This window comes from Geotrypetes seraphini, chromosome 1 (genome assembly GCF_902459505.1).
Source record: "Geotrypetes seraphini chromosome 1, aGeoSer1.1, whole genome shotgun sequence".
Taxonomy (NCBI): Eukaryota; Metazoa; Chordata; class Amphibia; order Gymnophiona; family Dermophiidae; genus Geotrypetes; species Geotrypetes seraphini.
Genome location: NC_047084.1, coordinates 240,368,174 through 240,382,878, shown reverse-complemented (window position 1 = coordinate 240,382,878; position 14,705 = coordinate 240,368,174). Strand labels below are relative to the sequence as shown.

Below are 14,705 nucleotides of genomic sequence, written 5' to 3'. Positions count from 1 at the left end.
GTGTGTACTGTATGTACTTGTATTGCAATACCCTGCTTGTATATCAAGTTAAAATTTAATAAAATGTTTAGCTTGTCTTGCAAAATACTTGCATACCAAGTTACTTGCAATCCAAGGTTTTACTGTATTTGTAATTGACTTAAGTATAGTGCTTGCTTCCCTTTTTTGAGTATTTGATAGCACAATTTTGGGTGCCATAGGTAAGGATATCTGTATAGCTGCTGAATCTTCACAGCCAGCCCTGACTATACCATTTATCCGTATAATGGCAGCCATTATTTGGAGAATTGGCCTTGAATATTGATCTGAAACCTACTACAATATGCTATGTTAAAGAATGGATCACCTGACTGTTACATTTTGGAAAAATAAGCAAACCAGCAGTGTATTTGAAACATTCGTTTCCCTTTATTAGCTCAGTGAGGCCGATGCTTACTGCATGTTTGAAAAAAAAAAAAAAAAGAAAAAAGAAATCACAGGAATTTTCATACAATGAATAAAACCACAACAGTACATGTAGAATTGGCAGGTGGGGCTTAACTAGTAGCTTACTATCCCTGTTCAGCAGAGCTGAATCAACATTATTACTTACACTCTCACCTACGAATTTTACAGTAGCTCCATCCATTCCGTGGTTTGCGTTATTAAAAATGTCTGTCACACTGGTACAAATTTAGGATCATCACGCTATTTCATATGGCTATTCTAGGTCATTTATAGATTAGATCTTATGTTACAGTGATTGAAGTTCTCATTACAGCCATCAAAAAAGAAGGACACATAATCATTACCTAAGATTATATCTAAAAAGGGATGAAAAGAGTTTCTTTTTTTTTTTTTTTAAACTGGCCCAACTTTTGTTTAACATCCCCTCTCTCCCCAAGGCCAGAATTTCTTCTGTAAGCACCACTGTCCTAATTGACAGCTCCGTTCTTATGTAATAGCAATTTAATATGGATTTATTGTATACTCTTTCCGATCTGGGATTTCATTTGGTTGACTTTAGGATTATTTCCCTTGCCACAGGAATCACTTTGACTTGATCATCGTTGCTAGAGTAGCAGTTCTGTGAGCAGTATAATAGAGGTGGCACTTTGCTTATAGCTCTACACTGCCATTTGCCTCTTTGAATAATGTGGCAACGTGAAACTCTCTTAAAATTAAAGAAAGTGATTTTAAAAGCCCTTTCTGTGGATAAAGGAGAGTAGTCCTTATAGAATGAGCTTTTATAAAATGTTCTGACTTATATTCAAGTTAAAGAACAAGCACAGTACCATCATGCCTCTACTTTTATCCATCCTAGGGGGAGGTATTCCTGAGGGTGGGACTGGAGCGGAGTTTGAGCTACCCTTGTAAGGCTACATTTTCAAAAGTATGCACATATTTTCATGTATGCAGGACACTCACAGGGAAAATATGCACTCAAAGTTTACAGTGAAAAACATATACATATTTTTCACCTGTGTGGGCAGTTTTAAAATTACTCTAATACAAATAGAATTCATTTCTATGGGTTCACTGAAGCCAAATGGAGTATTATTTGATTACATATTTTCTCATATTAGCTTTTTTTTCTCAATTTCATAAATATTGTTTTGAATTATGCATTGACAGAGAAGAGTCATAGGCATGTTAATAATATGTTAGGCCAGTATATAAAAAAAAAGCCAACAACAACCCTAATGAAATATCTGTTAAAAATAAACAAAGAAAAATACATACTTTCTAATCATCTCTGCAATACAGGGCAAAATAGAATGTATTTAACATTTCATCACAGAAATTTGAAGGCAAAATAGGTAATGCATCTGGTCCTTGAACACATAATATGATATACTAAATACTGATTTTTAAAAATAATTTATTGCTTTTAATATATATATATGTATATATATATAATTTTTTTATTTATTTATATATATTTTTTTTACAACAGAAGATACTCAAAAACCAGAAAGCAAAAACTGTAAACTTTAGTTTGGCATTCACATAATTAAAATACCTGCATTGTAACCTAGAGAAGAACAAGAGTGGTGTAGATTAAAGCCATTACTGGTGTAACAGAGAACCCGTGAGAAAGTTCCTTTCTTATTGCTATCTACTGAAAATGAGAAGCAAAAAAAATATAAAAGAAAAATAAAAAAACAAAAAAAACCTCAAACAAGCATCCAGCATCACAGACAGTGGAATCTTCCAGAACATAATATGCTGGTGATAAATAAATACAGCTATCAAAATAAAGCTGCATCAGCAAAGGGGTGACTTCTCTTTTCTATTAATATTTTCAAGCAGACTTTGTGAGAATAGAAACTAAAACCAACTTTAAAAAAAAAGAGATTAAGCTAGGTAGATGTGCTTTATCTAGGAGCGACGTCATGAATGCCAAACAGTAATAGAATACTACTTTATTAACCCAGGCAGAGCAAACATCTAAAACTGATTCAGTTCAGTAGCTCTGCATTCAGATCAAAATTCTGATGCTCTGAAAACAGTAGCTTCTTTAAGTTCTCCATTTTTGTCTGGTAGAAGTAATGCAGGATTGCTTCTGCCAAAAGAAGATGACTTTTACAGCTCTAAAATGCATCACTGGTACAAAATTTTCACTGGCCTTATTAGTATTTTAGTCATTAATGAATTGAGTTCGTAATAAATAAGTTTGTCTTCTTCAGTAAACAAAGGAATGAAATATCAGTATTTATACCGGATGCATAACTCAAGAAATTGACTAGTGGATGCTACCATTAAACAGTGCCGACAAAAAGATTACTGGCTTCAAGAATGTCACTGAAGCACCAAAGTACAAATCATGCGGTGCTCAATGCCTCAGTAGTTCTTTTTTGTTCTCAGTTAAAAAATAAAAATCCTATCTTTAAGCAGCATAGCTTTCTAAGAAGGCGTTTGATGTCTAGTTCCAAAACGAAGGGCCCTTTTTACAAAATAGCGGCAGCGAGTACCGTGCAGTCCATTCAATTCCTATGGGCCGTGTCGCATTTGCCGTGCCAGGATTCGCTAACGCGGCTTTGTAAAAGGGGTCCTAAGCTTTGTGCATTGTGAAATGTAATAAACTTAAAATAGATATTCACCAGCGAGGCACTGCATAAAATCATGCACTTTACCAAAAAAAAAAAAAAAAAAAAAAGCAATAAATAAATTTGGTTGAGAAATATTTGTTTATCTAATACATTCAGTGTATAAAATAGCAACTTCCTCCCCTTCCCCCCCAAAAAAAAACAACTTAATAGCATGACAAATGTGGTAAATCTTTGTGAAACTGATTATTAATTGTAGGGCCAGGGTGTTCCTTGTCAAAATAATTAACAAGGGAAATACACTTAAAAAAGGCATATGAAGCGATATGTGTGTGTTCAATACACACACACACACACACACACACTCACTCTTTTTTACAATCATATAGCATAAATGTAGCTTCCTAAATATGTGTGTACAATAGTTGTTTCACCCCATACAATTACATTTGAATATCCGTGATTTAAAAAAAATCAGCATTATTGAAAAGAAGGCTGCATTTACAGTGCATAGCTGTAAGAAATAAAGAACAATGTCATACAATATGTACACAAAATAATAATAATTAAAAAAACCTCCATTGAATGTTTGTAAATAGATGCCTACATTTCAGAACATAGTGCAGAACCTATTTGAACATCCTCTCTTCCCTCTCCCTATCTTCTGTAGTTTTATCCAGTTCTTTGTTAATAATGTAACACACCCACTCATTAGAAAACAGTAAGCTGCACATTGTTGACCATTTACAAAGGCTTTAAATGTATGTGGAAGATCGGCATATGGGACACATTTACACAGGTGTCAGAATGAAACTCTTTCAAAAAGTTCAGTAGTAGATTTCTAGCATTTATTTTGTTCATCTTCTAAACCCAACCCCTCCCTCTGTTCTACTCCCAACAAAAAAGGGCATTACTGAACATGCCACTAGAGTTTTGAATTCTTCTGGACTGTCTTAGTAATATAGCTAGAGAAACAGGTTCTTTAAAAAAAATGATTTTAGTATGTTCTAAGTACCAGAGTTATGGTTTCAGCAAAATTTTATACATCTTCAAGTTTGCACTTCCACAAAATTATCTGTAGAGTTGCTGCTGCTTCCGACAATTTCAATTGTAGTCTCTAAAACTGTTACGAGCCCTCACCATCAGTCCAGGAAAGCCAAACCTTTGATACTCGCTGACACATGTTCCTACTGGACAAGTGGCCTGCCATTTCACTCTTCAGCAGCTGTGTTCATGTAAACCATTGTAGTACAGAGTGTAAAGCAGGAGAAATTCCTAGATCTGACTTTTAATAGTCCATTATTGAAGGACATGATGTCCATGAGGTATTCTCTGTCCTTCCACTGGCCTTGATGCTTGTTACCTACGCAAGCTTCTCTGGGCCTCCTTGAGCAAACTATCAAAGTCCATGGAGTCATATTTGCTCTTTGTGGAAGCAGGATCAAAGTCATCTGAATTTGAGTCTGAAACACACAAATAAAATGACCAGGTTAGGGTCCTTCACACAAAGTATTATACCAGCAAAAACATGGAAAAATAAGAAGTAACATGACACGTGAGACAAGTGGTTAACCGAGACTATCAAATTGTTTCTTGTGATAGTCAACACAAATTACTGAGAAGTACTCAGCACATCTTAATGAGATTTCCATTGATCTTTGTCGGAAGTAAAAAAGGGTTAATTTTCAAGTCTACCTGGTTAATAATAGTTAATGGACCTGAAACTTGTCCAAATGGTTTTAGTTTTATATAGCTATACTGTTATCCCTTACTAGGCTTTAACAGCAAATTTCACAGATCCTTGTAGTGTTGGGACACGTTGACAGGTAAACAGATCATCTCTATTAACTTGTTCCACATCACCTATGGTTGTATAAACCTCTCATATTTCTTCTCCAAGCTGAAGAAATCTGAACCTGTTAACTCTTGTTCATAAGGAAGACGCTTCATATCATAGGTGTTGGAACAGGGTGGGTTGGGGGGACCTTCTGCCCTTGCTCCGAATGATGGTGAACATTTATTTACAGCCCAAAAGAAGTCACTGGCAGCAGCCAATCACATATGCTGCCCTGCTGCCAGCACCGACATCTTCTTTGTACTGCAACCCACCTTCTCTGATGTAACTTCCATTTTTCTCAGTGGCAGGCCCACAGTAGAGAGAAGATGCTGATGCCAGTGGCAGGGCCACAAATTAAGTTAGATTGCAGGGCAGGGTAGAGAAGTACCAGGGCAGAAAAAGTGTACAAAGAGACAGAGAGGGAGAGATGGACTGGGGGTGGGAAGGAGAGAGAAATGTCACACTTAAGGGAAGGGGGTTAGGAGAGAGAGAGAGAGAGAGAGAGAGAGGAAGCATACAGGAGACAGAAAGTGTTTGATTCATGGAGGGAGGTTGGATGGGGGGGCATAAAGGAGGAAAGTAGAAATGTCACAATCAGAGGAAGGGGAGAGGGCAGTGAGTGAAAAGGGAGGAAAAGGAGGGAGAAATGTTGGAGCCAGAAAGGAGGAAGGGAGAGATGTTGGACTGCGGGAGACAGAAAGGAAGAAGGAAGGGAGAAATGTTACACTGGGGTGGGGGGGGGGAGAGATGACACAAGGAAGGGAGACATGTCAGATTTCAGAGAAGAATGATAGAAGGAGGGATAGAGGGATGTCAGACCACTGGAAAGGGAAGGGAAGGAGAGAGAGAGATGCCAGGCCAGGGAATGGAAGGAAAGGAGGGGTGAGAGATATGCCAGACTGTGGGAAGGAGAGGAGATACCAGGTCACAGGAAGGGGGGGAGAGAAGGAGGATATGTCAGAATGTCAGATCACAGGAAAGAGGAGGGATGGAAGGAAGGAAGGAGGAGAGAGATGCAAGATTAGAGAAAGAGGAGAGAGACAGATGCAATACCACAGTAGGGGAAAGAGGGAAGAGAAGGAGAGAAGAGAGATGCCAGACTGTGGGAAGGAGAGGAGAGAGATAGCAGACCATGGGAAGGGGGTAAGAGAAGGGGAGAAGTCTGACCATGGGGAGGAAAGGAGCAAGAGATTTGAGACCAGAGAAGGAGGAGAAAGAGATTCCATACTGATGGAGGTGGGGAAGAACAGAGATGTCAGACCTCAGTAGGGAAGAAGAAGGAAGGGAAGGAGGGGAGATAGATGCCAGACTCTGTGAAGGAGAAATATGCCAGACCACAGGAAGGGGGGAAAGAAAGGAGAGATGTTGGACCATGGGAATGGAAAGGTGGAGGGAAGGAGAGAGAAAATGCCAGACTGTGGGAAGGAAATGAGAAAGAAGCCAGACCATAGAAGGGGGGAGACAGAGAAGTCAGACCACAAGAGGGTAAGAGAGAGGGAGAAGATGGTGCACAGGAATGGATGAGAAAGTGAGAAAGAGTGAGGAGATGGTGCACAGGAATGGAGGGTAAAGAGAGAGAGAGGGAGATGGTACACAGTGATGGAGGGTAGGGGGAGGGAGGAGATTGCACACAGTGATGGAGGGAAAGGGGAGGGAGGGAAGACATGGTAAACATTGATGGAGAGGAAAGGGAGAGAGAGGGAAGACATGGTGCACAGGAATGGAGAGGTAGGGGAAGGGAGGAGATATGCACAGCAATGGGTAGGTAAGGGAAGAGAAGGAAGAAATGCTGTTTATGGATAGATTGGAATAGAGGAGAAGAAAGAGGGAGGAGATGTTACACATGGATATATTGGAAAGGAAGGAAAGACATGGAAAAGAAGATAGATTTTGAAAAGAAACCAGAAAAGTGGAAGGAAGTTGAATGTTAAAAGTTAATGTAAAAGATGGATGTAGGGCAGAAATTGAATGATAAAAACAGCAAATGTATAAGAAGGGTCCTGGAGGTAAGAGCACAGGCAGAAGAAAGTGCGACCAGAGACTGGGAAAAGATGATTAGAAAAATAAAGGTAAGGAAAATGATTTTGTTTTCAATTTAGTGATTGAAATATGGCAGTTTTGCACTGTTCAGGAAGAAATTTATTTCTATTTCTCTGGTGTTGTACTGCATGTAGAGTCTGACATCTTAGGGTTTTGTTTATATATATTAGTACTTTTAGTCTGTGGTCTGGAATTTGCATAGAGGTTATCTGCATATGTTACCAAGATCAAATGTTCTGATAGGAATGAAGGCCGAGAAGCATTAGTGGCATCATGGCCCCAAGTAAGAAGATATTTGTCAGCTCTCATTCAGCCTTTTTGACCCCAAAACAGCCCTCACTTTAAAATTAGCAAATTGGCTCCAGAAAAAAAGGAGGACTGATTTAGACATCCGGGTTTTACATCCAGTGCTTTAAATGGAAGTAAAAACCGTATATCTTAATCTGTCCTCCTTTTTCTGAAGCGCATCTGAGGCAGAACTTGGGCGGGTCTGGGGTGGAGCTTGGGCAAGGTCTAGGGTGAAGCTTTTGGGCCCCCCCAGACAAAAAAGCATTCCACTGCCTATGCTTCATACTATTTATCAATTTGTTTGCTCTTCTCTGTACCTTTTCTTCTTCTGCTATATATAGAGAGAATGTGTCTTAATTGAAGAAGGCGTGGGATAGGCATGTGGGATCTCTTAGAGAGAGGAAGAGATAATGGTTACTGCGGATGGGCTGACTGGATGTATCATATGGCCTTTATCTGCCATTATGTTTCTATGTTTCTATACTGTACGGTTCATAGACAACGGCGCGAAAGACAAAGGCGCGCCCGGACAATTGAGCGCAGCGCGGAGGTGCGCGCCGCTCAAAATGACTGTTTTTAGGGGCTCCGACGGGGGGTTTTGTTGGGGAACCCCCCCACTTTACTTAATAGACATCGCGCCGGCGTTATGGGGGGTTGTAACCCTCCACATTTTACTGTAAACGTAACTTTTTCCCTAAAAACAGGGAAAAAGTGAAGTTTTCAGTAAAATATGGGGGGTTACAACCCCCCAAACCCCTCACAACGCCCCCACAACGCGGCGCGATGTCTATTAAGTAAAGTGGGGGGGGTTCCCCCCCACGCCCTCCCTTCAGAGCCCTAAAACAGTAATTTTGAGCGGCGCACGCCTCCGCGCTGCGCTCAATTGTCTGGGCGCGCCTTTGTCCCGGCGCGCTTTTGACCTGACACCATACTGTACATGTGCATGTTGCAAGACTGACACTTTACTTGTCAGCATTTCACATATATTGCCCCACATAATCATTTTCTTTTCTAAACTGTATCTTTCTAAAATAGCTGCTGAATGTGCCAGCAAATAAATATGTATTATCCAGTGTTCTCATAAGTATTCACAAAAGGCACCAAGTTCACCATAGCCTTTTGTTTAGTACTCAGAGAATGGTCAGTGCTTGGATGTCCCAGTTCGTACTTACCACACTAAAGAGGGATAAACACCAAGAAATGACACTGTAATAAGGATAAGGAGTTGGCCACAGTCAACAAAGAAGAACCACAAGGAATCAGTCAATGAATAACAATGTTGAGCTTACTGAATGATCTGCCATGGACTACGGTTTTGGTCTTTACTTGCATCAGGGGTCTAAACACATATAATAATAATAATAATAATAACAGTTTATATACCGCAGTACCGTGAAGTTCTATGCGGTTTACAAAAGATTAAAAGACATTACAAACTGAATGAACTTAAGAGGTGAAGGAAAGTGGTTAATAGGTCAAGAGAACCGTATTGAGGAGAAAGAGATGTACATATAATTTATTCATTTATGCATTTTAACTATGTATTTAGACCCCGACACAAGTAGAGACCATAACATGGTGTGCATCAGGTTGTTTATACATTCACCATTGTTATTCATCAATGAATCCCCTGTAGTTTATCTTTGCTGTCTGTGACCAAATCCTTATCCTTTATTGTGATGTCTATACCTAGATATTCTATGCAAAATTGATGTTTTGGTTTTTTTTTTAAATTATTATTTCAGTTTTACATTTCATCTGACATTTGGATACTCAGTTTATCAGCCATTCAGCCCTATTTTTGAGACTTATTCACTAAAACTTTCTCTAAAAAGTTTTAGCATTTATTTTGTTAAAAATATTCATGGAAATCAAAATGCCAACCTCCATAGCTTGTGAACACTATTAGCTAGCCCATAAAAGTAAGTGCTAATACTGCCTGTTTTTTAAACAGTATGGATAGGCTAGACTGAGAATGGAAAGTCCTTTTCTGCCTCATGGTTCAGTCTCCTTGCTATAAACCTATATAAAATTAAGCTGGATACATACGATGAGTTTTACTGCCAAAGGCAGAATCCAGAGATCATCTAGATTCCAGGACAGGATGTGAAAGAACAGAAAAAATTTACAAAAGATAATACTAATAATTTAATAAAATGATCAAAAGAATACACATAAGATGTCTCATATCACAAGCCTCTAAATTCTATAAATGGTTCTGAGATATTTAAACGCTGATATTCAGCAACACTAAGCCGGTCAGTGCTGCTGAATAGTGGCTCTGACTGGGACAAAAAAAGTGGGCTGGACAGATGTAGGCCAGGGGGTGGTGCTGAGGAGGACCTACTGATTATGCGAGCTCTGGCAATATTCATATGAGATGAGCAGGTGAATTTAGGACTTCTCAAGGTTGTCCAAAATTTGCCTGCATATTCAGGCCCTGGCTGAATATCGGGCCGGGGGGCCTAAATAAGTATTTTTCTGTGCTTTTTTACAAAAACACAGCACAATACTTATGAGGGCTGCTTGGAATTATGCAGAGATATTCCTGACATGGCCCGGCACTAAATATCACTGGATAATTTAGTCAGCTGTGCTCAGCATGTAAAAACATGCTGACCATTGCTGGCTGAATATTGGGGGATGGTGCCCGTTAGCCATGCAGTTGGGTACACATTTAGGAATAGGGTGAGTTACACACATAAATTAATTGGTGATAAATATCAATAATTGACCTTAACAAGCACTAATTTACACAAATTAGCAGTTAGATGCATAACTGTTCTATGCCCTTGTCTATAAACAGCGTGTCTAATTTTTATAGCACACAAAGCACCATGATGTTCTCACAGAAACGTAGATCAAAGAAGAAACAAGTCAGAAAATAGAGATGTTTCCAAAGACAAACTTTTATTAAAAGTGGGGATTCAGTTATATCAATGTAAATGAAGGACTCAACACTGCAAGCGTTTCGGCACAGAAACCTTCAGGAGTCTGTCACTACTCTGCAGGAGATTTTTCCAGTAAACCAAAGTAGTTGGGTTTCTTAAGTACATTTTGAAGAAAAAAACCATGTGCTCAAGATGAGATTAAACAGAAAACAAAGCAACCAAACTGTTTTACTGGCTCTGGCACTACTTGCTATGATAAATATTTTTGAAATATTCAGATGTACGGTACATTGTAGATCTTCTGTATGGAAAGAAACAGAAGAGACTAAAACACTTCCTCAAAGGATAGAAATGATAGAAAGTCACAAAGGGCAGAAAGAATGGGAATGACCACACTGGTGCTCCAGGATGTCAACAGCAAGTCCTTTATTGTAGATGAAACACAAAAGTCAATGAGTCGGAGCACTTGTGTGTTCATTCCCACTCTTTGTGTCCCATATCTTCGGTCTGATCATTTTCTCTCTCTCTTCTTCTTTGTCTCCTACCCCACACCTCCCAGGCTATTGCTTGCTCTGACAGGAATAACCTAATGTTATTCCTAATGTTATGGGGCCTTGATGAATACAGTGGTGTAGTAATCCCCCTTACTACACCACCCCAGGTGCCGTTTTGGTGGGGTCTCTGGCACCCATCTTCCTTTCCGCCCCCCTCCCCCACTACTGCACATTCATGTGCCTTCCCTTCCCATGTATCTCTTTAATATTCCTGGCGCAAGCAGCAACCCTCAACCTGCTGTTCCTCTGACTTCACTTCCTGGACCCACACCTAGGAAGTGACATCAGAGGAAGAGCCGACGCTGGCACAAGCAGCAGGTTGGGGTTGCTACTTGCGCTGGGAATATTGAAGAGGCACGTTGGAAGGAAAGGGGCACGCGCAGCAGTAGGGGGTGGGGAAGGAGCGGATGGGGGTGTAGAAGAGAGTGGGGGAGGGGTGCCACCGTTCCGGGCACCTCTCACCCTCTCTACGCTACTGGATGAACAGCATAGTATTTTTTGTGTATACTAAGTTTTAGGGCATAGGCCACTTTGATTCCTATTATGTAACCATTTACTGGTTCATAACAAGCCACTACCTCCTAGCCTATGACTTTTTAAGTTTCTGATACATCTTATCAACCTTCTTGCCCTCACTGATATGTTTATTTACACCTCAACGAATCCTTACAATCCTAAGAAATAGTACAGTAAAGATGGCATCCAAATTTGAGAAGGAGCCCCCCCTCCCCATATTGAATTTTATCAATTTCTTTTGTCCAGTGGAATTCATAAGACTATCAAACCCACAAAAGGATCTCAGTGGAGTTGTATAGGTGCCAACATTACAGGTTAGTATCTTTGAAAAGATATGCAAAGTGTATAGTTCAGATAAGAACAGCAAAACCAGTGCTAAGAGCAGAATGGAGACATACAGGTCAATACTGAAAAGCACTTATGTGGCTGGCGCCGCCTTCATAAGTGCTTCTGAAAAACAAACAAACAAAAAAATTGGGATTGCTGAACATGTAGATCTGGATATATAAATCAAAATACATCCAGAATTATATGGTCAAAAAGGAGGTGCTGTATGAGGCATTCTGGGTGTGGCACTAGCTACATGTACAGCATAGCTAATAGTGTAAGTGGCAATATTCAGCCATTAACTTCCAGATTCTATATATGGTGTCCAGAATTGTGCACTCAAATTTATGGACGTGCCCATAATGCACATGCAAAATAGCTGAGGAGCCCAGTGGTAGTGCTGCTGCTTCAGCACCTTGAGGTTGTGGGACTGAAACCCAGTGCTGCTCCTTGTGACCCTGAGCAAGTCACTTAGGGCTAGATTCACTAACCTGCCCGATCGTGACCGATCCGTGTCCAATCCGGGCAGGTCCAATGGATTCACAAACTGGCAATATTCAAATGGGGGTGATTGGAGGATGCCCCCATCTGCCGACACGGATCACTGTAGATGGTCTGTGCATGCATCTAAGACCTGTCTGAGCCGTGAATTTTTTTAAAAAAACTTTTACTTTACTTTTTGTAGCCCAGCGAGGCCATGGTTTTAACCCGCTTTAAACCCGCAGGCCATGGGCTCGCAGTGCGGGGAAGAGCAGGAAAGATTCAGGAAAGAGCAGGGTGGCGATTCGGGGCAGAGCAGGCAGGAGAGATTCGGGGAAGAGCAGGGCAGCGATTCAGGAGAGAGCAGGGCGGCGATTCGGGGCGGCAGGCAGGACAGATTCGGGGCAGAGCATTGGGGCGGTAGGCAGGAGAGATTCGAGGCAGCAGAGAGCAGGGTGGCAATGAGCTGTAGAGTCAGAAAGGACGTTTGCGACTGGTCCCCAGTAGTCGCTTCTTGGGTTGATCGGCCAGCCCAGTCAGATCACGAAATTTGTTTTGTGAATCGCATTCCTGCCTACTTTGCATGCCGTTCCCCTCATTTGCATGCACAGTTCACAATCAGATCGGCATAGAGATAAGTGAATCGGGCCGGAGTAAAATTGGGTCGCAAACCGATCGGTACATGATTGGTTTGCTTAGTGAATCTAGCCCAGGGTACAAAATATACACCTATATATATGTAAACCGCTTTGAATATGTAACCACAAAAAGGTAGTATACAAGTCATACCATACCATATCAACTCTTGTATCCTGCAAATGTCCGCTAGGAATCATTGCAGCTTACACAATATTAGAATTGCTACAGAGACATAGATATTACAAAGAAATTTTATGGAAGATATCATGCAGGAGACTACATGGGAAAGGGTCAATGCATTGAGGGAAAAAAGGTGAGTTTTTAGTGCTTTCTTGAATTGGAAGTATGTGGGTGTTTGTCGAAGACTGCCCAGGAGGTTGTTCCAGTTTCTGAGCCCCAGAAACTCAAAGGTAGTCGCAAAGAGAGCCTTCCTTCGAATATGGCATGCAGAAGGGAGTGGTAGTTTCCATCATTGGATTGACCTTGAGTTGTGGAAGGACTGTGTGATTTGGATGGCGGATGAGAGTCCAGTTGAGTTTTCACCGTAAATGGCCTTATGTACCATGCATGCAACCTCAAAATGGACTCTGCTTCTGACAGGCAACCAGTGTAGTTCCTATTAAATGCTGGCATTGTCAGTTTGAGCCAGGCACATTAGATCATTTGTTATTTCATTGCCCGTTAATTAAGGCCTTTTGGAAATCCATATGGAGGCAAAATTACTTCAGTTTTTGGTGTTCCTATTCCATTATCATATGGGACCATTTTATTTGGAACTTCAATTATGCCCGAGAGTCCGCTTGATATTCACAAATATAAGCTTCTCTTGTTAATGTCTAGAGTTAGGTTGCAGTTAATCACAAGAAACTGGAAAAATTAGGATCATCTAAACTTCACATTCTGGTGGGAGTCACTGTGTTTGTATTATCGGTATGAACGAATGTTAGCGGAACACAATGGTCAGTCCCGGGCATTTAATGACATCTGGAGCCCATTGAATATATTTGTTAAAGACCATGGCAGTATATGATGGTTTATTTGATTTTATTCAGATTATTTATTGTATTATTCATATTCTTTATACACATCTAGGAGGGGTAAGAGGGGTTGGGTGGGAGGAAGTTTGTGTTGTCTTAAGAATTTGATGTAGTATGAAAGTGCTGTTTGATTTTATTATGATATTCTCTTGCACTTTGTATAAGTTATTATATAAAATGAATAAAAATTATAAATCATATTTGGTCTTGTGTAAGATTAGCCACATAGCTGTATTTTGGAGCAATTGTAGTCTATCACGGTATTTCTCAGCAATATAGCAGTAGAGGGCATTATAGTAGTCAAGGTAGAAGATGAGTACCGCTTGAGCCACCATTCTGAAGTTTGTTGGGCTCAAGGCTGATCTAATGGTTCTGAGCTGTCTTAGTTGGAAGAAGAACATCTTGACCAGTGAACTGACCTGGTCTCTCATGGTTAGGTACGAGTCAAGGATGACTCCAAGTCCCATTCGCTTCCTTAATTGCATAATGGATTTTCAGAAGGCATTCAACAAGGTCCCGCATGAACGACTACTTTGAAAAATTGCAAGCCATGGAATCGAGGGTGAAATACTCAAGTGGATTAAAAACTGGTTGGCGGATAGGAAACAGAGAGTGGGTGTAAATGGACAATACTCGGACTGGAAAAGCATCATGATTGGAATGTCGCAGGGTTGGTGCTTGGACCCGTGCTCTTCAACATATTTAAAGGACCTGAAAATTGGTACGACGAGCGAGGTGATTAAATTTGCAGACGATATGAAGTTATTCAGAGTTGTGAACACACAGAAGGATTGCGAAGACCTGCAATGTGACATAAATATGCTCAAGAAATGGGCCACGACATGGCAAATGAGGTTTAACGTAGATATGTATAAGGTGATGCATGTTGGTAACAAAAATCTTATACACGAATATGGGATGTCCAGTGCAGTATTTGGAGAGACCCCCCCCAGGAAAGAGACTTGGGAGTACTGATCGATGACAAGGGTTAACAGAATGCTAGGAATGATAAAGAAGGGGATCACAATCAGATCGGAGAAGGTTATCATGCCGCTGTACCGGGCCAT

At 40.4% G+C, this 14,705-nt stretch overlaps 1 protein-coding gene across 4 annotated transcripts in view; it reads right to left on the bottom strand.

Annotated features, from left to right (window-relative positions):
* Positions 1-469: 469 nt before the first annotated feature.
* Positions 470-14,705, bottom strand: part of PPARGC1A (PPARG coactivator 1 alpha) — a 260,571-nt gene continuing 246,335 nt past the window's right edge. For all 4 annotated transcript variants that reach the window (XM_033948475.1, XM_033948446.1, XM_033948456.1 and 1 more), the window contains one exon: positions 470-4,492. In XM_033948475.1, coding sequence (XP_033804366.1) covers positions 4,389-4,492 — 104 coding nt within the window. In that variant the 3' untranslated portion in view covers positions 470-4,388. The remainder of the gene's footprint in view (positions 4,493-14,705) is intronic.